Source organism: Mastigoproctus giganteus, chromosome 4 (genome assembly GCF_048544385.1).
Source record: "Mastigoproctus giganteus isolate SK-2022 chromosome 4, ASM4854438v1, whole genome shotgun sequence".
NCBI classification, from domain to species: Eukaryota; Metazoa; Arthropoda; class Arachnida; order Uropygi; family Thelyphonidae; genus Mastigoproctus; species Mastigoproctus giganteus.
The window spans coordinates 93,036,871-93,060,717 of NC_143578.1; the positions used below are offsets into that span (position 1 = coordinate 93,036,871).

Genomic DNA, 23,847 nt, shown 5'->3' on the forward strand with positions numbered 1-23,847 from the left:
CATATTAAAATCTGTATGGACTCTGATTACGAGATGTTCCACCACAGTATCTTTCAAAAGCAAAATGCTTAAATGCAAAAGAATCCAATTTCCTTTGGTTGAAACTTGTGCCATGACAGTTCATAAATCTCAGGCTGGAATTTTAAAAGAAATTGTATTCAAGGCGTATCCATAGCCAGGTGGGCAGGAGCAGCAGTGCGTAGCACACCTTCTTGATTAGACTGGGGTTCGTGCCCGTGACCACCAAATACGGAGGATGCGGAAAGGTCTGGGAAAGACCGCCGCATATCCCCGGAGCAATATGGCCTTAGTTGCTAATGTTCCTAAAAACCAAACAACAACAACAACGAATCATATTTAATTACGATGAGTCTCGAACAGCAACTGGTATACGTTGCATTGTTGAGAGTTAGACGCATCAATGGCCTGTACATCAGAAATCAGAAAGGTGACTTTATATTCTACCATGCTCACGGTTGTAACACACCTAACATGCAAGATCTCCGAACTGAATTGAAATGTTTGAATAACCATTGTTTGGAAACGCTCCCTACAACTGCATTACAATTTTGGGATCAAGTTGCTTTGTCGAGTTTCAGAATGGTATTGTTGAATACCCAGAGTTTGAAAATTCATCATAGCGAAAACATTGCGACCGATCCAATTCTCGTGGAATCGAATATCTTGGCATTAATTGAAACATGGCTTGAGAACGATGAAAATGTTGATGTTCGAGGATACAAATGTATCACACAATCCAAAAGACCTGTGCAATCTGGTGGTGCTGCGATATACAATAAAGTTGAATCGACAATATGTACGCCACATATTCTCATTACCGTGGATGCAGACTCGATACGGAAAATGACTAGTACAGATTATTGTGGTGACATTTGTGCAGCTGAAGTTGAAATTAATGGACAGAAGACTTTGCTTGTAACATTCTACATCTCACCTAATTCAACATTGGAGCAAGATAAAGTCAACTTTCAAAAGATCCTAATAATATTAGTGGGTGATTTTAACATTGACATTAAGAAACCTGAAAATGCTCTATTCCTCGACTTCATGGAATCAACATTCGATCTTAAAATTGCATCAGATCCTACAAAATCTACTACGCGTGGTCAATCATGTATCGACTTGATCTTCAATTGCAATGTTAATAGTTTGAATTGTTTCAACTATGTATCCTACTTCAGTTACCACAAACCTTTATTGTTGATTGTAAGTGAAACTACCGAATAAAATAAAACTGATTTTATTAAGCTTAAATTGTATTTTTTCATTTCACATGACATTATTCACAGATCCACCTTCAGTTCCGTGGAGCCAATGTTGATTTTCTTCAGGCACTTTTAATTTTTTTCAGTTGTAAATACACCTGTCAGATCAGCACTCCTACACGTACGCTTATCATCATACTTGCATATATATGTATGTGTGTATATGTATATATATATTTCATCATATTCACTGTTATATCACATATACCAATGTTTAATCACATGGGTGCCTCCGTAGCCAGGTGGGAAGGAGCAGCAGTGCATAGCACACGCTTCTTGATTAGACCGGGGTTCGAGCCCGTCACCACCAAATGTGGAGGATGCGGAAAGGTCAAGGGAATGACCACCGCATATTCCCGGAGCAATATGGCCTTCGTTGCTAATGCTCCTAAAAACCAAATAACAAACAAACTTAATCATATCACTGTTATACACAGCATTATCATATTACATTTCATTGGCATTCGCTTTCTATTCGCAGAGTCTGACGCCTTAACCCCTAGCTTGTAGCCGTGAAGGGTATTGTGTACGGTGTGTGCCTTTTGTATGCAATAAAGAGTCCTTCTATATATATATACACAGGCACTCCCCAACTTGCTTATGGGTTGCCTTCTTCAGGACTCTGTGTAAGTCGAATTTTAAATAAGTCAGAATTTCCCTAAAGGCGTACATGCAACTATGCTTGCTGAATTCGATTGAAGAAAAAGAGTATTAGTAATAGAGGCATGTGATATAAGAAAGCAAGTGTATGAGCTTATGTAGCATCAGCCAAAAAAAAAAAAAAAAAAAAAAAAATTCACACAACCATTCCCTCTAAATGTTTGTCCAGTTCCTCTTTGAATTTATTTAAGCTATCAACTTCTATAAAATATTTAAGGGCAGAGGCCTCATGCTACTGAGGTAGAATGACTAACATGTAGGTTAGTGCAAAAGCATCATTTTAACGCTATCTACCAAAGTGATTAAATTAATTAATTAAATTGTCATTTTTTTGGTAATATCTCATATTGTGAATGCCTTCACAACGAGTTGCCATGATATTGTACTACCTCGAATAAACAACACTTCACCAGTGGAGAAGACTACTGTTATTTTTTCTCAGTGGACGCCACCACCCAGATGACACCGTTTCAAAGCTTGTTGGCTTCTCTTCGGTGGGTGGACAGGTACCCTGGTTTTGCAATAGTGACAACCCAGTTAGGAAGTATAACTTCACAATATGAGAGATGCTTGATGGTGTGCAGTGATATAGACTATAAAATATTTAAAGCAAAGGCCTCATGTTACGAGGTAGAATGACTAACATGTAGGTTAGTGCAAAAGCATCATTTTAACGTAGCCATCTATCAAAGTAGTTAAATTAATTAATTAAATTGGCTACGTTAAAATGATGCTTTTGCACTAACCTACATGTATGTCCAAGTTTGCAGATGATACAAAGGTTGGCAGGGTTGTTAATAACAGAAATGATAGTATGTTACTGCAACAGGAACTAGAAAGGTTAGGCAGATGGGCTGAGAAGTGGCAACTGAAGTTTAACATTGACAAATGCAAAGTACTGCATATGGATAGCAGTAACCCCAGAGTAACTGTGGTACTACATTACATCTGCAGGTAATCGTCCCATTGGGTGACAGTGATCACTAATGTGGAATTTAATTAAAGACATAACTACCCTCAGGGGTAAAGAGAAAGACTTTTTTTTAGTGAATAAAAAAGACCTGGTGGGGGGTAATTGTGCAGTCAGATATGAAGTTCTCTGAGCAGTGCAGACGGGCTGCCAGGACAGCTCATGGGGTTTTGCCAAAGGTATACAGGAATGTTAGCAGGGATAAGAAGGTGATTATCCCTTTGTATAAGGCAATATTTAGGTCACCTTGAGTACTGCATATGGGTGTGGAGGCCTCATTTTAGGAAGGATGTAGAGCTGCTTGAATGAGTACCGAGAAGGACAATGAGATTTGTGAGGGGGGAACAAAAGAAGTGCTCTTACCAAGAAAGGCTTCTGCTCTGCAAATTGCAGCATCTGGAGACTTTTTTTTTTTTGCTGATGATGTATAACTAGGCACCTGTGAGGTGATCCGATTTAGGTGTTTAAGGCTTTGAATGATTTGAGCAAGCCTAATGCTGATAGGTTCTTTCTCTTGCTCAGATTACGCACTTGAGGGAGCCTAAGTTCAAATTGAGGAAAAACAGTTGCAGAATAGATGTGCGGAAGTTTGCCTTAAGCTAGCAACTGGTTGATTACTGGAACAAACTTCCATTTGTCGTTATCGAAGATGATAGCTCAAATAAATTTAAGGAAGAACTAGGCAAACTTTTGGATAGAATGGTAGGTGAAATGGGAAGTAGTTTTTTTTTTTTTTTTTTTTTTTGCTGATGTATAATCTTGCTTTCTTGCATCATATGCCACTACTAATGCTAATGTTAACTTTTTGTGAGTGACAATGAAATTGTGTGTTCGGATGCACAATTTTATAATTGTGTACAGGTAACCCTCATATAACACTGTAGTTTGGTTCCTACAAAATCTCGTGTAATGCAAAACCGTGTTATATGGGACTAAGAACCAGTACAAAAAGGGGGGGGGTTATTCCAAAAGCTAACAAAAATACACCAGTTTTTTTAATAACTATCGGAAACTTAATTTTTATAGTAGTAATAATTTAATATTTTAACTTTATTTTTATAATAGTAGTAACTTAAATAGTAATAACTGAACAAACATCTTCCCCTAAAACCTGTGATACTTATATATGTCAGATAATGTACGTTCATTTAATTTTCTTCCTCTTCATTGCTGCTAAGCACAATCTCTTCTGCAGTATCTACATTACGTGTATCTTCTGCTTTGTCACAATCTGCACACTTTGAAGTTACAATTTTTTATGGTCTCAAACAAGCAAAAGTTCAATAGCACAGAACCTAACCCAGAGATTTCCCAACAAAATGCAGTGGATCCCAGCTTAGATAAAAAGCACAAATTTAACTTTATTACATTACCAATTAACAAAGTTAAATGATACGTGAAAATCGGAAGAATATTTTCCAGTTAGCAAAATAAAAATAAATTTACCCTTACATATATAGTAGCTTAATTAATATGCACTGTAATATGTACATTTGATATTTCTGTTCACTGACCTTTTTTTTTTTTTTTTTGTTGTAAAATTTAAAACAGTAAAAATGATAAGCAATTAATAACAAAGAACATGTCACATTCAAGTTGCAACAAACACGATATGCATAAGTGAGATACGGAGTAATGAGTTTTTGAACATTTATTTATGCTTTTTATATGATTGAATATTTCATAGAAGGATGAAACATATTTCACCATAATAACATGAAAACCCACCCAATTCCAGCTATCGGTACTATAGCAAATGCAAGAAGGTCAAGTTTACTACCCATTTATAATTGATTACACTAACAGAAAAGACCAATAAACCAGAAATTGCAAATTGTTTTTATTGTTTTATGGTAGTGACCTCCAGAAATGTGCTTTAGAAAAATATCACAAGTGCGATAACGACTAGCGAGTGAACAGTAGGGATTACAAAAAGGAATAGAAACATTGAAAATTACATCTAACAAAATAGCAGGGTTTTCCCAGCACAAAAGCTCAAAAATAGTGTTATGGAAGATTTCCCACAATTCTCAAACTGTGTTAGAGTGAAGCCTTGTTGTAGAAGTACTGTGTTATAGATGTGTGGAAGTTTGCCTTTTTCACTAATACTTAATCACATTAAACACAGATGTAGTAAGTCAAAAATAGTGTCAAAATTTGCTGGACCAGGAAACAGAGCAGCAGTTCAAAACTTGGAAACTATATAGTTGTAAGATATTACTGAATGTCATTTCCTGTGGTGAGAGCAAATAACCAACAAGTTGTTCAGCTTGAAACCAAAATTCGTAAACTTGTTATTATGGTGAGTGACTAGTTATTATGGTTAGGAAGAGAATTTATTTAACTAGACTGAGGATTGGCACATGTTATACACAGCTTTCCCAAGGCCATGAGTGTCATAATCGATGTGGTCATAATCAAATAAGCAATTATGGTGTATAATTTAAATAATTGTGGATTTTTGATAATTAAATGGTAAGGATATAATTGGAAATTTGGCTGGTGGGGGGGGGGGAGAGAGAGAGAGAGAGAGAGAGAGAGAGAGAGAGAGAGAGAGATTAGCAGTGTAGCATAAGACAATGGAGAGAGAGAGATTGAGAGATTAGTAGTGTGGCATAAAACAATGCTGTTGTTATTGTTGTTATTTGATTTTTAGGAGCATTAGCAACTAAGGCCATATTGCTCTGGGGATATGTGGTGGTCATTCCCTGACCTGTCTGCATCCTCCGTATTTTGTGGTCACAGGCTCGAACCCCGATCTGACCATGAAGCGAAGCGTGTGTTATGCACTGCTGCTCCTGCCCTCTTGGCTATGGTGGTGCCATAAGACAGTGCAGAACATAAGCTTCAGTAAATTTCATTATTGACAGTATTATTATTCTTATGTTAATTACATGCACACCCCACTCTAATGTTTCACCTTACAGTGTTCATTTTAACTTGGCACATTATGGCCTAAGCTGCTAATACATCATAAAAGATTAAACCAACCAGCCAGCAATGTGCATTTGAAGTTACATGCATGAAGCCCATACAGCGTCATGATACACTCTCTCATTAGCATCATTTAAGTTAGTCTGTCAGTGCTTATTGCATGTCTTGATTTGTTATGTATTTTGCATGCAAAAATTTATATATAATTATTATATATGCATAATCATATTAACCGTAATGTAAATGAGCCCAAAAAAAAAATATATATATATATTTATATATAGCATTTTGAATGAAAAAACAGGAAGCATTAAATATTGAAATAAAAATGGACATTTTAAAGTTTGGCCAGTACAAAAGGATTTCTCTCCCTTTCCTCCATTTGAAAAACAAAACAGTATTAGTTATGTATATTTCTATTTTAATAAATTTTATTATTAAAGTAGCATGATATATATTGATAAAAAAAAATTTGAAATTGGGGTAAGTATTGATAGCTTTTATGGAACATGTCTCTAACTGTTATATGAGAAAGTGTATGCTATATTGCATATTTCTGCTGTGTACCATTTTTTGGAACATAAGTCGCATGTTACAGCACGATCCAGCTGTACTACATTTATCTTGCTTATAGATAGGTTAAGTTTAATTTAATAAAATATTTTTAAGAATTTTCATTTGGTTTAAGCTAAAAAAACTTAGTTTTCTCTTACTTTTTGGCACCTTCAACATTTTTTAAAATGTTGAAGGTGCCAAAAAAAAAAAAAAAAGCAAGCATATTACATTGTGTTTAGTTTTAACTTAATATAAACAATTGCTTCATAAATGCTCAAAAAAAAAAAAAAAAATCAGTGTTATATACCCTTTAAAAAGGGGGTCTAACTTATAGTGCTTTTGCTCTCGTTAGTTTTCTGTGCCAATTAATGTGACCAGTCAACCAACCAACCCCACAATTATGAAACTAGTATAAAAGGAAGTTTTCACAAATATGGAAATCTTGAATACACAATGTGGCAAAATGAGACTGATGTTATTAAAAAAGGGAAAAAAAAAAAAAAAAATGATCCCATGTATAAACTAACCTTAGTTTATTCAAAGTAACTTCCTCCCACATCCACACGCTGCATACAGTGATCACAAAGTGACTGGATAATGACATGTACAGGGTGATTCACTACCAGTGCGACAAACTTGCAGGAGGTGTAGGGGGCACAAAGACGAATTGGAATCACATAGCATTGCAGGGTCCGAAATGCCTTCATCATGCGGTAGAAGACGTTGAACGAGAGGTCGCGTGAACAGCAATCCTGCTGGAAGTCAGCATTTGCAAACCAGTTCTCGAGGCAGTAGGATGGACGAGTACTCAAACATTGAACTGGCCGACATGCACCTCGCGTATGGAGCTGCGGACTGTAACGGGATAGGAACGTTTCCCGCACAGGCGTGCTCCTCCTCATACGATTTTCGCACGTGTGCACAGAAGGTTACGTGACACTGGTTGTTTCACGAGAGGTACCATGAATCGAGAGCGAACGATGAGAACGCCAGACAATGAGGAGAATATCCTACGTCTTGCAGAAGGCAATCCGAGTACGAGTACTCGAGCGATAGGCCAACGATTGGGTATTTCCCAATCCACTGTACGGAGGCTACTGTCAACAAACCAAATGAGTTCATACCATCTGCAACACATCCAGTCATTGGAGCCTGTGGATTATCCACTCCGGAGGACTTTTGCTACTTGGTTTCTTCAACAGAGTGCGGCAGACAGTGCATTTGCTGCGTCCGTATTGTTCACGGATGAGGCAAGTTTCACAAGAGAGGGAACCTTCAATCAACATAACACCCATTTGTGGGCTTTGGAGAACCCCCATGGTACGCGAACACGTGCAACTCAACGCCGTTTCTCTGTCAATTTTTGGGCCGGCATTGTTGGAGACCACCTCATTGGACCATACCTTCTGCCCCCTCGTCTGGACGGTAGGGCATACTTGATCTTTCTACAGCAAGTCCTGCCCGAACTTATTGACGAATCACATGTTCCTCAGTCGTTGCGCCTCTCAGTGTGGTTCCAGCATGAAGGGGCTCCCCCCACATTACACCAGTGACGTCCGCCAACACCTAAACATTACATTTGGACAGCATTGGATAGGTCGTGGTGGTCCGGTTCATTGGCCTGCTAGATCGCCGGAGCTATCATGCCTGGACTTCTGCTGGGGTCAAATGAAGACATTGGTGTATGAAACCCCCCCCCCCCCCCCCCCGTTGATTCAGTTGAAGACCTCGTCGCTCGCATCTCTGTAGCTGCCTGGGAGATTTGAGACACGCCAGGAATCTTCCAGAACGTTAGGGATTCCATGCGGCGACGCTGTGAAGCCTGTGTGACTGCTTCTGGTCGAACTTTCGAACACCTTCTGTAGCATGGCTTTTTGCCAATGTAAAACTTGTCATTAAAATGATTTCTGTTACACTAACGAGTTTCTGTTCTTTTTCTTTGCTTCTTTGTTCACGCGACCTCCCGCGTGACGAAGGCATTTCGGACCCTGCAATGCTATGTGATTCCGATTCATCTTCGTGCCCCCTACACCTCCTGCAAGTTTGTCGCACTGGTAGTGAATCACCCTGCATACTGTTCAACGTTCTCATCACATCTCTTTGAATGGTTTCGATGTAATGAAAACAGCCTTTTGGTGGTGGTGCCTTGAACTCCCGAACAATGAGAGCCTTGCGGCTTGGTGCATTACTGTGCAAGAGGAACTAACTGCCATCTTCTCTCTACACGATGGATTCTCTGCAATAAATGTTTCAAAGCAACCAGATAGCAAGCAGCAGTAACACTTTGGCTATTGAGCACAAACCCTTTGTGCAGAATTGTTTGCTATTGTAGAAAGTAATGAGAATTTTTTATTTTTGACCTTTCTTGATGAACGTTTTTTGGCTTTTGGAGTGTTTGCCAATTTCTTGTGCACTCTGCACTTTGTCACTTCATTGCAGGTTCATACTGAAAATACCACATCTCATCACCCATAACGATCAAATTCAGGTGGGTTTGCTTTCAGTGGTCTCAGTAAGTTCTGTGCAGTGTTCAACTTGTGCCTGTCATTGACTGCTTAATGGATGTGGAACATACTGTGCACAGATCTTCATTTTTTTCAAATCATGGGTTATTATTTGTCCTTATTAATGCACAGATCATCTGAAATCATTCCGTGTTGCACATTGCTCATTGGTAATGATTTCCCACACCTTATCAATCAATATTCAAACCATTTTTGCTAGGCCTAGGTGTTCCTTGCCTTCCAGTGGTTCTCTTTCAAGGGTGAAATGTTTATGCCACTCCATCACACGTGCACGAGACAGACAATTCTCTTCCTACACTTGCTTCATCATTTGAAATGTTTTCATGGTACAGTCTGTCCTCATATAGCACGATAGTTGTGTTCCCGGAAACCCTCGTGCAATGCAAAATCGTGCAATATAAACAACAGGCCCTATGGGAAAAGTAGGGTTAGGTGCCGGCCACCCAAGATTGAACACACATTTGTTACCAAAACATTACCAAACACAATAAATAATCGTAATAAAATACTTACGTATTTTATTATGATTAAAATACCTAATAAAAAATATTATAATTTTTTATAATATTTTTTATTATTATTTTATTATAATATAATATAAAATACGTAAGTATTTTTTACGAATAAAATACTTACGTATTTTATTACGACTATTACGTAATAAAATATTGCTAATGCTTTTGCTTCTATCGTAAGCAAACTTTTTTGTTTGATTTTCTATCCAAACAGATGACAGCCGTTCCATCTCTTCCAATTCTTTGTGTCTTAATCTAATGGATTTTAATTACACTGAGTTGTTCTGTTCCTGCTATGAAATTTTTTATTTTCTCTGCATTCTTTGTAATTCTCGGCGTTGCCTCATTTAGGTCTGAAAGCACGTGCAATATCACATGGTCTTTCATTTCGCTCAAAGCGTTTCACAATTTAATATTTTTTCTCTATCGACAGAGGCGGACTGGCCATAAGCCTGACCGGGGAAACCCCGGTGGGCCGGAGGCCGGTGTGATTTTGGCCATAAACACTAGTATGAGGCCACTATAAATTTTCCCGGGTAAGAATTAGATCCAGTCCGCCTCTGTTTATCGATATTGCTTTTCTTTTTCTCTCTGAATCTGTAGTGTCTTCACCAGGACGCTTCCTTTTAAGTATTTTACTCATTTTTAGGGAATAAAGCACAATTACAAAATGAGGAGGCATGCTTGATACACATAAACAAAGCTGTACGCGTGTAGCAACTGAATAAACAACACCGTAAAGGCAGAGATACACTATTAACACCTCACATTTTACTAAAACACATTTCTAGGGGTGACTACCATAAAACAATAAAAACAATTTCCAGTTGCGTTTCGGCTAGTGGAATCTGTTATAAACTGGTAGTAAACTCGATCTAATTGCATTTGCGATTATACCGATAGCTGGAATTGTGTTGGTTTTTACGTTATTAGGGTGAAATGTGTTTCCCCTTCACTGATATAAAAAATAAATACATTTTCAGAATCTTCTCTTAATTCTATCGTGTTGCGTTCGGTTGGGGTGACTGTGCATTCGACTGCCATTTCTTGTAAACACGAAGGCGAATCATGCATAAGCGAATTCGGTTCGTGTTATATAAGATATCGTTCCCCTATTTATAAATCGTGTATGATCGAATTCGTGTAATATAAACACGTGTTATACGAGGACTGACTGTACTTTTGCCCAGTCAAACACAAAGCTTGATGTTTGCTCTTTGTTTCATTGTCCCTCCACAACACAGACACAGGAGAGACATGTAGCTCAGCATGTCTCTCTACATTCTGAAATGGTGGCAATTTCTACTGACCTTCACTGTGGTGCTCACAGAACAATCACTTTCATTTCCTGTTTATTTCTAGTAGATAGCAGCACAGCATTCGTCTCATAACATCAGTCCCATTTTCCAGTTGCCTCACTGTGTATAGACCTGTTGCTGTTTTTTTATCAGATTCATGATTCCACAATTATGAAACTGGTATAAAAGGGAGTTTTCACAAATCTGGAAATAGTGAATACAGACCTTTTACTGCATTTTATCTGATTCATGCATGAATTCTGCAGTTGTTTACTGTTATGTCTGTAACATAAACTTTGGATTCTTCAAACAGGCCTCTGAGGTTGGGTATGTTCATATTGTAGTTTTAAATGTTTTTCACCAACCTTATGTAGAAATAAAACACAAAGAAAACGAAAACTGGAATCTTGATAACTATGTATTTATAATAAGTTATATTTGTCTGTATTTACAATAAATTATATTTAACTTTACAACTAAAATATATGAAATATACATATAAAATATACATTAAAATATACTGGGTTAAGAACAATAAAATACATTAAAATATATTAAATTAAAATCAATAAAACCAAAGCTTTCGAAGGCTCCTGCCTTCTTCTTCAGCGGTATTTTCTTTGTTCTGCGGTGCGTCTTTAAATACCAGCAGGTTCACGGTACTCATCACGTGTTTCATTCCACGTGTTCCGTTCTCTTGTGTTACGGAATCGGAAGTGGCTCGAGAGTGGGTCATGTGGAACCGTTCATCCCTTCTGAAGATAGTAGCCTCAAAGAGGGGATGGATCCGCATTCCTCTATCTCTATTAATGTTCACTGTGGAACAGATCCGCAAACTCTCAAGCCACTTCTGGTCCCAGAACTTATTCGCCCGATCGGTGATGATAGCCTCGTCCGGGGAGATGTGGTGCTGCTTCTCCCAAAAATGCTCGGCCACGGCGGACTTACCATAGTCCGCACTTCTTATTGCCTTAGTGTGCTCCCCCAGACGGTCTTTGAGACGGCGTTTTGTTTCCCCTACATAACACTCCCTACAATCTGGGCATCTAATACTGTATGCGACCCCACTTGCATTCTCTTTTTGAATGGGGTCCTTTACTCGTGACACGATTGTGTGCAGCCTCCGCCCCGGAAGCTGCACACAACGCGTCTGATAATTTCTTAGTATTCTAGTTATGTGATCGGTTAGACCCGGATAGTAGGGAATATATGCAGTGGATACTGGCGTAAAAGATTCGCCTCTCCTCTGATTTCCTTTAATATATTTTTCTATAATCCTCTGGGGGTAGCCACATTTTGTAAGATCCGTCGTGACACGTTCATACTCTATCTTCCTATCCTCGGAGGTACTACAGTGTGATTTTGCCCTGTCAACTAATGTTCTAACCACACTGTTCCTATGATGATTGGCCTGAGCTGAATTGTAGTGCGAATATTGACCTTTACACATCGATTTCCTATAGACCTTAGTCTTTAGTTGTTGGTCTTCCCTACAGACCAACACATCTAGGAACGGCAAAACTCCTCCTTCTTCTGCCTCCGAGGTAAATTGTATGAATGGGGAGAAGCCATTTAAAATATTCAACACCTGATCTTCACTCCCCTTTCGAATAATTGAAAACGTATCATCTACATATCTTTTCCAGGGGCGCATAGGGAGAACACTAACATTAAATATTCTAGCCTCGAGCTCCTCCATTTTTTGGGAGAAGCAGCACCACATCTCCCCGGACGAGGCTATCATCACCGATCGGGCGAATAAGTTCTGGGACCGGAAGTGGCTTTGAGAGTTTGCGGATCTGTTCCACAGTGAACATTAATAGAGATAGATGAATGCGGATCCATCCCCTCTTTGAGGCTACTATCCTCAGAAGGGATGAACGGTTCCACATGACCCACTCTCGAGCCACTTCCGATTCCGTAACACAAGAGAACGGAACACGTGGGAATGAAACACGTGATGAGTACCGTGAACCTGCTGGTATTTAAAGACGCACCGCAGAACAAAGAAAATACCGCTGAAGAAGAAGGCAGGAGCCTTCGAAAGCTTTGGTTTTATCGATTTTAATTTAGTATATTTTAATGTATTTTATTGTTCTTAACCCAGTATATTTTAATGTATATTTTATATGTATATTTCATATATTTTAGTTGTAAAGTTAAATATAATTTATTGTAAATACAGACAAATATAACTTATTATAAATACATAGTTATCAAGATTCCAGTTTTCGTTTTCTTTGTGTTTTATTTCTACATAAGGTTGGTGAAAAACATTTAAAACTACAATATAAACTTTGGATCTTCTGTATCACTGTTGACAATATGTAGCACTTCATAGGAATGCCTTTAGCATTCTATGAAGCACATGAGAGTAATCGTGAATGGCACTGCGAGATGATTTCGTTTAATAATTCCAAGACATTTCATTACAGTTGACACAAAAACAGAAATGCATGTGTTTGTCTACCAGTTGGTTTCCAAGTGAAGTGTCCAAAGAATTTTAAAAAAATGCTATTTACCCCCAAGTGTAAACATATTTGAAGAATAAGAGAAGGTAATAGTATAGTCTTTATAACTCATAATGCTGGTTAATGCATTTATCAATGATTCACACTTTCCATTAATTGAAAATAAATTTTTTAATGAAACTGAATAACTTAAAAACTACTTACAAACAGTTTAGATCTCAGTGTTTCAATTTAATATTGTTACTCACTATCATCTGCAAATACAAAATTGATCATTGAAAGGTACAAGGAAATGGCATGTTTATTTCCTTGATAGAAGATTACAGTGATAATAAAATGTTTTAAACATTGAGATTTAAGCTGCTTTTAAGTGGCATTGGCTTATTCAGCTTTTAAACATTTATTTTCAATGCACAGCAAAAGTGAACAATTGATGGCAGAGCAGGTAGTTTCTTTACATATAAGATCTCCCTGATTTTCAGAAATTCACTATTGGTATCAGTCTCAAAGAAGAATAAGACACCCCCCCCCCCCCACACACACACACTATATGGAGTCCAGCATAATATCTGAAAGGTTTTGGTTGCAAATTTGTTTTTGTGCTTTACAGCTTGTTTCAATTATAAAAATATAATATGACATTTGGAATTCTAATAGCAATTTTTAAAATTCATAGATTACAGAAAAACTACTCAAAAAGATGAAGAAATACTTAGCTGTCCTCGAGAGAAATAAACATGCAGTTGAGAGTCTGTTTGGTCATCACCTGGTGTTTCCAGTGTCTGGACTGAATCTCTGTTGTCAAATTCCTACAAGTAGTTTAAGGTAATTTGTCATGTTGACAATTATAACGTAGTTGTTATCTGGCTTGAAATTTATTTATTTTAAATATACTGTGATTTATTTATTTATTTATTTTAAATATACTTTATTATGTTGAAGATACACAATAAAATTAATAAATTAATAGTGTAGTAACAAATTAACTTTGACTAAGTTAGAGCAGGTTAGCGTAACAGGGAAGATCTGTCAGTGGATTTAGTGTTGGTTGAAGGACAGGAGACAGATAGTTGTCATAAATGGGTGTTCTTCAGGGTGGACTGGAATAGTGAGTGAAGTATCTTAGGGATCAGTGCTTAGACCACTCTTATGCTGCTGCTATTGTTGTTGTTATTTGGTTTTTAGGAGCATTAGCAACTAAGGCCATATTGCCCCGGGGATATGCGGTGGTCATTCCCTGACCTTTCCGCATCCTCCGTATTTGGTGGTCACGGGCTCGAACCCCGGTCTAATCAAGAAGCCTGTGCTACGCACTGCTGCTCCTGCCCACCTGGCTACAGAGATGCCCCACTCTTATGCAACCACACTTGGAATACTGTATCCAGATCTAGAGGCTGCATATAAAGAAAGATACAAAACTTCTGGAGAAGGTAAAAAGAAGAGCAGTTAAAATCATTATCCTTATGAGGAATAGTTTAGAAGAGGTGATCTGCAGAGCTTAGCAATTAGACACCTTGGGTGGGGTAGAGATTTGATAAATGGGTGTAAGGCCCTGAAGAGGATTAGTAAAATGAATGAAGTAGGAATGCTCTCACTGGTGAGTGAGACAAGAGGCAGAGAACAAAACTACAAAATCTTAGGGAACAGTGGACTAGATCTTACGAAGTTCACTAGATAAGTTTTTTTTTTTTGGTGAGTGAAGTGGAGAGTTTGGCAGAATTCAGTGAGTTGGATAGGTACTTTTTCACTGTTAGAATAATGAAATTTTTAGGTGCAGAATAAGTTTGCTTCCTTGCTTCATTATGCCATTTTAGTACTAATACCAATACAAAATCTATTAAGCATACATGCATCATGTTTGTAAAGTCTGTTACTTCATCCTTATCTGTTGCATTCTGTATTTGTAGCAGATAATGTAAGCAGCATAATAACTATTACTGACATTAGTATATTTATGTCTTCAAATTTGGGCTTAAATTGACTATGTTAATCTACATAACAACAAATCTTCACTGATATTAATATTAAAATTATATACACACTAGAAGGGGGGTTTACAAGAAAAATTTTAAATATAGAATACATTGTAACAAAACAACCTTTTATATCTAAAGTTAAAAATTAATCAGAATGCTGGATACTTGCTTAACAATATAACTGCTTAATTCTGTCAATACCGGATTGCTGATAACATTTTAGAAGCTGAGGTCAGATTTAAATGCAAGATAAGTAATGCACCCTGAAAATATTCTTTGAGTTTTGAACCACACACACACACACACACACACACACACACACACACACACACACACACACACACACACACACACACACACACACACACACACACACACACACACCAGTAAGCTTAAGTCTACCAGTGTCTTGAAATTTTTCAAGTAGATAGGAGGAGGGATGCTTTAAGCTATCTTTCCCAAAATATATGATTGAGCCATTTCTTCCATAGTCATCTTAACAAAAAATTTACCTGCCGCAATGCATTTTTGAAACTTTAATGACATTGTAGTTCAAATTCAGCCCTTTTGCTCATATTAATATTATATTATATAAAGATTTCCGTAGCCAAGTGGTCAGGAGTGGAAGTGCAGTAGCACACGCTCCTTGAGTAGACCGGGGTTCAAGCCCCCGACTGCTAAATACGGTTGATCTGCCAACTTGCACTGGACCCATGTGGCAGATTATGGTCCATTTTCCCTCAACATGAATTGCTCAGGAGGCTTCCATCCCGCAGTGCGTTGATAATAGCTGCAGTTTATCTTTACCTTATATAAGGTAAAGATAAACTGCAGATATCAATGCAAAATAACTGTTGAGTTCATCTGCAACGGCAGCTGGTGTATTTATTACTATCCCCTTTCCCTTACGTAAAGGTCCGATCTGGTTTGTCCTGCTCTTCTTGGCATTTATATATGTGAAGAATTCTTTATCCCCCTCTTTGCTCTGTTTGCTAGTGATTTCTCATAAACTGCCTTTGCCTGTCGAACCTTTTCTGTGGCTCTATTACACATCACCTTGTAGCTGTTATAGGCTTCAGTACTTTTTATTGCTCTGTAACCTTTCCATGCCACCTTTTTCTGCTCAAGTAATGTGGCAACTTCACTATTCATCCAACTTGGAACCCTTCTCGTGCAGTATTTTTTTAATGGTATATACGCATTCAAGGCATCTGTGATTAATGTTTTAAAAGCGAACCACAGTTCAATTGCATTCATTCTCATCGCGATATCTACCCAGTTAATAGAGGCCATGTAGTACCTTAAGGCATCGTAATTTCCTTTTCTGAAATTAAAACCCATTCCTTTGCCTTTTACTTCTGCTATCTCTCTCGTCATCATCCACCGTAGAACTCCGTGATCACTTCCTGCTACTGGTTCCTCTACTGTCAGCCCTGTTATGTCATCTGATTCATGTGTGATGATGAGGTCTAGGATATTCTTTTCTCTAGTACTTTCCCTGACATGTTGATACAAATAACAGTCATCTAGTTGATTTAAAAATTTTGTTCCCCATGTCGAGTTTCCTTCCCATTTACTTCAATAAATTAGAGGCAAATTGAAATCACCCATAATAAGGCATTGACGCTTACTTGCCCATTCCATTTGCATGTAGAGGCTTTTGTCATAATCTTCACAATCACCTGGTCTGTAGATTACTCCTACTCGCATTATACCTTTGTTTCCAACTATCTCACACCATACAGACTCTATACTAGCATGTGAAATGTCTGAATCCGGGAAAGCTATCGTCGCACTCAGGCTGCTTCTGATAAGAAGCATTACCCCATCACAGCTTCTATCTACTCTTTCCTTCCTAAATACATTATACAAGCCGTACTGAAACTCATCATCCCCAATATCCGGTTGGCACCACGTCTCTGTAAGCCCTATTATGTCCGCGTTACTTGTTTTAACCAGCAGTTCGAATTCGCTCATTTTATTGACTACACTTCTAACGTTACTGTATAAACAATTAAGATTTACTGTTCTTGTATATTTAACAACCCTAACACGACCCTTGAAGTTTTTTAGGTTCTCTTCCCTGATATTACCTACCTGCTCACGTGAAACGTCTTTGCCCCCAGAACATCTAGATAATACGTCCAGTTGGGGTAACAGATAAGAACTCTTAAGGTATGTGCAAGAGTTACATTGACCAATATTATCAGATAAACGCATGTCAGTATTAACCACATCCCCCCTAACTAGCAGTTTCCCCGAACCTTTAAGGTATCCTCAATAATACTGGCAAAAACATTTGCACCACCTTTGTTTAAGTGTATCCCGTCTCTACAAAACAAATTCCTTCTATCTACAAGTGTGGGCCATGCTGATAGAAATTTACCCCCTAAAGCCTTGCAGATTCCTTCAAGTCTTGAGTTAATCCACAAGGCTCTTAACATATAATCCCTCCTATCGTGTCTGGGCAGAATTGCAGACACATAGACGTTATGGCCTAGCTCGCGACATTTCCTCAGCATGGTCCTGTATTTTTCCAACAAATCGTCAGATCGTGTACGTTTAATATCATTAGTCCCCACATGAATAATAATATTTTCTTTACCCCCTTTAAAATCTGACAATCTGTTGGTGACATCATCAATAGTTGCTCCCGGCAGACATACCCTGGTTCTGCTCCACCTATCTTTATTACAAAAAATATTCCCCGTTTCCCTGACAATGGAGTCTCCTAATAAAACAATGTCCTTTTTAACCAGAGTAGTTTGCACTTGGTTTTTCTGTTTTGAGGCTCGAATCGGGTGTGCATCACTTGGTAGATTGCTGGAGTTTTGAGTCCCTGACGAGCTCCCAGATACATTATTTTCGAGGGCAAGCACTCGTTTTTTTCAGGGACTCAAATGAAATGTGGGAGCGAAGTTAAAAAATATGTAATTAATGATATTGAAATTTCGCAAGATTATTTAATGAAAAAACTTTCGAGCCTACAGACCAGTAAGGCTCCTGGAGTTGATGGAATATACCCTATAATCTTAAGAGAGGCGGCAAGCGAGTGCATTGAACCATTGAGGCTAATTATGCGAGCATCACTAGACTCTGGGGAGATTCCCTTGGGTTGGAAAAGTGCAAATGTATCTCCCATACATAAGGGTGGCTCTAAAAGTGAAGTTGGAAATTATCGACCTGTCAGTCTGACTTCAGTAGTAGGGAAAATCATGGAGGCAATGATCAAGGGTGGAATTCAGGATCATTTGGATTGAATTGAAATTCTCAAGGATACTCAGCATGGTTTTGTAAAGGGAAAATCATGTTTAACAAATCTGGTTCGCTATTTCGAAAGGGTCACTCACGAGCTGGATTTAGGGAATAATTTCGACATTGTTTATTTAGATTTCAGCAAAGCTTTTGACTCAGTCCCACATGAGCGGTTGCTTTATAAGCTGGAACAGGTTGGAATCACTGGGAAAACCCTTAGATGGATAGAAGGATGGCTTCAGGGCAGGAGGCAGAGGGTTGAGGGTTGTGATAAATGGCTATTCCTCAGATTGGGTTGATGTAAGAAGTGGGGTTCTCCAAGGATCAGTATTAGGACCACTGTTGCTTTTAATTTTCGTAAACGACATTGATGAAGGGATAGAGGGCGTGATGTCTAAATTTGCAGATGATGTTAAAATTGGTAAAGTAGTTAATGATCACTGTCAAGCTGAGCTTCTTCAGAGAGACCTAGATAGACTTCAAGAATGGTCAGAAAAATGGCAGCTGTGCTTTAATCCAACAAAGTGTAAGGTATTACACCTGGGAAACAGTAATCCCAAAAAAACTTATTCACTTGGTGGAGTTCAACTAAACCCAGTACTGGAGGAAAGGGACTTGGGTGTTACGATACGGTCAGACATGAAATTCTCTGAGCATTGTAAACAGGTTGCAAGGAAGGCCCATGGTGTCCTATTGATGATCTATCGAACTTTTGCAAGTAGAGATAGGGACATGATAATCCCATTATATAAGGCTTTTGTTAGACCACACTTGGAATACTGTGTTAAAGTATGGAGACCGCACCTAAAGAAAGACATCGAGCTTCTTGAAAGGGTGCAAAGAAGGGTAACTCGCCTGGTGAGATCGGCAAAAGGGCGTTCTTATGAAGAAAGACTTCGAATATGTGGGTTGCAGAGTTTGGAAACTAGACACCTTAGAGGAGATTTGATTGAGGTGTTTAAGGCTCTGAGAGGCATCAGTAAAATGAATGATGACAAAATTTTCAAGATTATAAATGATGCTAGAACTAGGGGACATAAATTCAAGTTACGGGGGGGAAATGTTTAGATTTGACTGCAGGAAGTTTTATTTTAGCCAGCGAGTTATAAATTACTGGAATAAGTTGCCTTCATGGGTGGTAGAGGCCGACAGTTTGGGGAAATTCAAAGGTCATCTGGATAGTACTTTCGGGTAAGGGAAGCGCATAGGATGATAGGTTTAATTTCCTTTTTATTTATTTTTATTTATTAATTATCATTATTTAGTTATTTATTTTATTTATTTATTTTATTTTTTTTGTTTTTATCATTGTTTTGTTCGGATTTTTTTTTTTTTTTTTTTTTTTGGCTGGTGCAGCATAAGCCATAGGCTTTCTTGCACCATGCGGCCGTTACTAATACTAATAAAGATCTAAACCTCCCAAACACTTACTTGTTTTAATATGGTTAGGGAAGTATGTTACATGGTTTCTATCCATTTAAATTATAATATATCTAAATTACCACTCTTACACCACGTGGAGTTTTAATATATTTTATTTAGATGTTACCTAAACTAATATACATTGAGTAATGTTTCAGGTATCTAGCCGATACCCATCATCAGACCTTGCTGTTGGGAGACAAAAATAACTTATATTTTACTTTGAGGAGATCTAAAGAACAATCAACTGAGATGTATTTACATATGATCAATTCTAATTTACAGAAAATAGATGAAAAGTTCTAGGTTATAATAACAAATTACCACAAGAAGTTTATTTTAATTAAATAAACTTCTTACCTGCTGACCGAATCCTCCTGCCAGACGCTCAGACCTAAATGGGCAATTGGCTCAGTCAGCAATACATTTATAGGTAAGGTATTCATATAGTTAGCCAATAAGAATAGTGCCAGTTGCCTATCCTGGATTCAGGATAGTGCCAGTTGCCTATCCTGAATCCAGAGTGCTTGTGCAATGACCTTTGTTCTCTTGCTCTGGTTCTGGGTGCAGTGTAGAGGGCACCGGAGTTGACCTTTGCTCATTAGGTGTGTAGGCTGTTTCTGGGATCTGGAAGAGGGTGTATGCTGTCTGCTTTTCTGGTCGATTCATTTCTTTTTCTTTCCTGGAACCTTATTTCTTCACTTATTTTTTCTTTAAAGAGATGAATATAATGTAGGTTGAAATCAACCCCCTGTTTTCTATTGGTTGCTGAGGATCCAAATAATTTGATAAGAAAGGCTTCTTTAAATTTTCTTCTGGTATACTGCCTATCTGTGGACAGGATGCTTGTGTTATGGAAATTCCAGGTGTCATCACATTGGAAGGCATGGAGAGCTGTATCAGATTGTCGAATTCTACCATATTCTACATCTTTTTTGTGCTCTTTTGTTCTACGCTGTAGGCGTCTGTATGATTCCCCTATATACAGCAGACTCTCGATTTACTGGGATTGGATTAACTGGGATACTTCAAGACTCCAAATTAAAAAAAAAAAAATCAACCAAAAATCATAAAATTCAAGTAATAACTAGAATAGGTATAAACAGATATTTTGCAAGTTGTAAATAAGCGAAAAGAAGCGGCATTATAAGTCGTCATTGGGAGATTAATGTACCAATTATCTTGCAACCCCTGCTGTCTTTACACTCGCTGCTCAAAAAAGAAAAAAAGAGAACAAATGTTTAGCTTGTTTTAGTGTGTTGCATCGATTGTTGTGTTCCGTTGCACCGCAAAAAGAAAAAATTTTTTTCGATATTTATGTCAGGGATGTCAAATTTTTTTATAGTAAATATTTTTTTTTTGTTTAGAAATTGCGGAAATGATGGGTAAATGCAGAAGAGTTGCGCTTTCAGTTAAACAAAAACTTGAAATTTTTCAAAAGTTTGAAAAGGGTGTATCCATTAAATCTTTAATGAACCATTATAATGTTGGTGACCAAACCATATGCAAGACCTAAAAATAAAGGGAAGCTATTAGATTTAAAATCAACATTGCAAAAAATAAAGGGAAGCATCTTTTGGACACACGAGTAGTATGTGGTAAGTTTTTTCTTTTTTTATCTGTTGCCATATTTTTTATATAGGTTGCTGAACATTTTTCGATAGTCCTTTCGGCAGTAAGTCCTCGACTTACACAACTACGGATTTACGTAAATTTTTTTTTACTCAATTTTTTTTTTTAGGATTGTAAAATTTAAAACAACGCAAAAAAAATAATAAGTTATCAATAACAATGATCATGGCATGCACAAATTGCACAAGTGAGATATGGAGTAACAAGCAAAAAAATAGGAAGGAAGAGAAGATTCTTACAATTTATTTATTGTTTTATTTTTATGTAACTAAACATTTCAGTGAAGGGGACACACATTTCACCATAATAACGTAAAAACTCACAGAATTCCAGCTATCGGTATTATCGCAAATGCAATAAGATCAAGTTTACTACCCGTTTATAATTAGATGCACGAACAGAAAAGCCCAATAACACGGAAAGCGCAAATTGTTTTTATTGTTTTACGGTAGTGACCTCCAGAAATGTGCTTTAGTAAAATGTGAGCTTGCGTGAGGTGATAATAGTCAGTTTTTGACTTAACCCTGTGAAGTTCTTTACAGAAAATTTCATTTTGGTCGTTATCATGGTGCTGACTAAGAAAATAAGTGACAGTGGTACTAGTAAATCTACCAACAAAAGGAGCAACCAATTTGGATCAGCAAATTAAAATAAATAAGGACGTATGAAAATGGTCAAACATTAACAAGTATCGTGCTGAATTCAGATTTGTCAATAATAATACAGATAGTTCTCGACTTTACGAATTAATTCGTTCCCAGCGCGCGCTCGTAAAGTGAAAACCTCTTGAAGCAGGAATTTATTTCCCATAGACAATAAGGTTAAAAATAGGGGTTACATTCTCAACAATGAAATTAGTTTGTTTAAACAATGATTGATTTATTGGAAAAAAATTAAAACATAGCCTGTAAAATCAAGCAAATTATAATAATAGAGAAATTATTTACGACTTAAAACGTTAAGGAATGTTTATTCTTCATCGTCGACTAAATGCACACTCGTTGATCACTCATTATTGGCTCAGCACTCGTTGGTTTGTTGCACGAGGAGTCGTCTTCTTCAGAAACGTTTCAAGAGGCATTTGTTTCCAAGATAATCTTCTATTTTCTTTATAAATTTCACAATAGCATGCATAAGCATTTATTAACGGCACACAAAATTTACAACTAATACGATTTGCGTGAAGTAACAAGTTTACTAAGCTTTAAAAAAAGGAATGAAGAGAAGATTCTGAAAATTTATTTATATTTTTTATACGATTGAAGATTTCAGTAAAGGGGAAACACATTTCACCATAATAACGTAAAAAACCACACAATTCCAGCTATTGGTATTTTGGTAAATGCAATAACATTGAATTTACTATCTGTGTATAATTACTTGCAGTAACAGAAAAGCCCAATAAACCGGAAAGTGCAAATTGTTTTTATTGTTTTATGGTTGTGACCTCCAGAAATGTGCTTTAGAAAAATATCACAAAGGCGTTTAAAATTGATTCTTATAATGGAACATATGATAATGATGAAAGTGTAGTGCATTTTAATGATTTGAATTGGTAACTAATACAATTTACAAACCACGTTCACGATCTTTTATATGGCCTTAAGGTCATGAGCGTGACCTTAAAAATGACATTTTAGAGAGATAAATAGCTAAAGTTATACAGCGGAAATTTCAACTTCTGAGATGTTGAAACCAATTACCAAAAAACAAAGTGTTATTGGGTTCACATTACGGTATTTTAACGATACGATGGTGTCTCTGGAACTGATAATTATCAGTTAAGCGGGTTATACTGTATTGTATAACTACGCACATGGTTTGGAATGCGATATTTATGAATATTTAAGATTCATTTTTTGCAATTAATGTTCATATTTTCGATTTTGTTGATACTTGGGGAAAAAAACTCATAAACCCAGGAACTCTTAAAGCGAGAACTGCCTGTATAGTAGCAATGTGTTATTAGTCATTCCCGAGTTATGTAAAACTCGACGAAGAAGTCCCGGAATGTATATCTTATGTACGTTGGGGACTTCAGTATTTTTGGGTTAACTGAAAAATCGATTATCTGGGATTTGTTTTTTTATCATCTTTCCTGGAAAATCGAGAGTCTGCTGTATATACTACCACATCCACACTCTTTCTTATATATGGGACCTCTAGGATTATCTGGGTAGTTGGACTGTAGATTTGTGATCTGTTTGATGGAGGCTGAACTTTTGTAAAAGGTGAAGATCCCAAGTTTCTTGGATTCTTTGGTTATTCTAGAGCTTATTGAAAGTATGTACAGTATACATATGGAGGTGCTTCTTCTGCCGATGCTAGGTTGTGGTTGTGTAATGGAC

The 23,847-nt window shown here is 37.3% G+C and overlaps 1 protein-coding gene across 3 annotated transcripts in view; it reads left to right on the forward strand.

Moving 5' to 3' along the window:
- LOC150086917 (VWFA and cache domain-containing protein 1) overlaps positions 1 to 23,847 on the forward strand; it is a 464,860-nt gene that overhangs the window by 42,185 nt on the left and 398,828 nt on the right. For all 3 annotated transcript variants that reach the window (XM_090372820.1, XM_090372822.1, XM_090372821.1), the window contains exon 3: positions 13,891 to 14,039. In XM_090372820.1, coding sequence (XP_090228946.1) covers positions 13,891 to 14,039 — 149 coding nt within the window. The remainder of the gene's footprint in view (positions 1 to 13,890; positions 14,040 to 23,847) is intronic.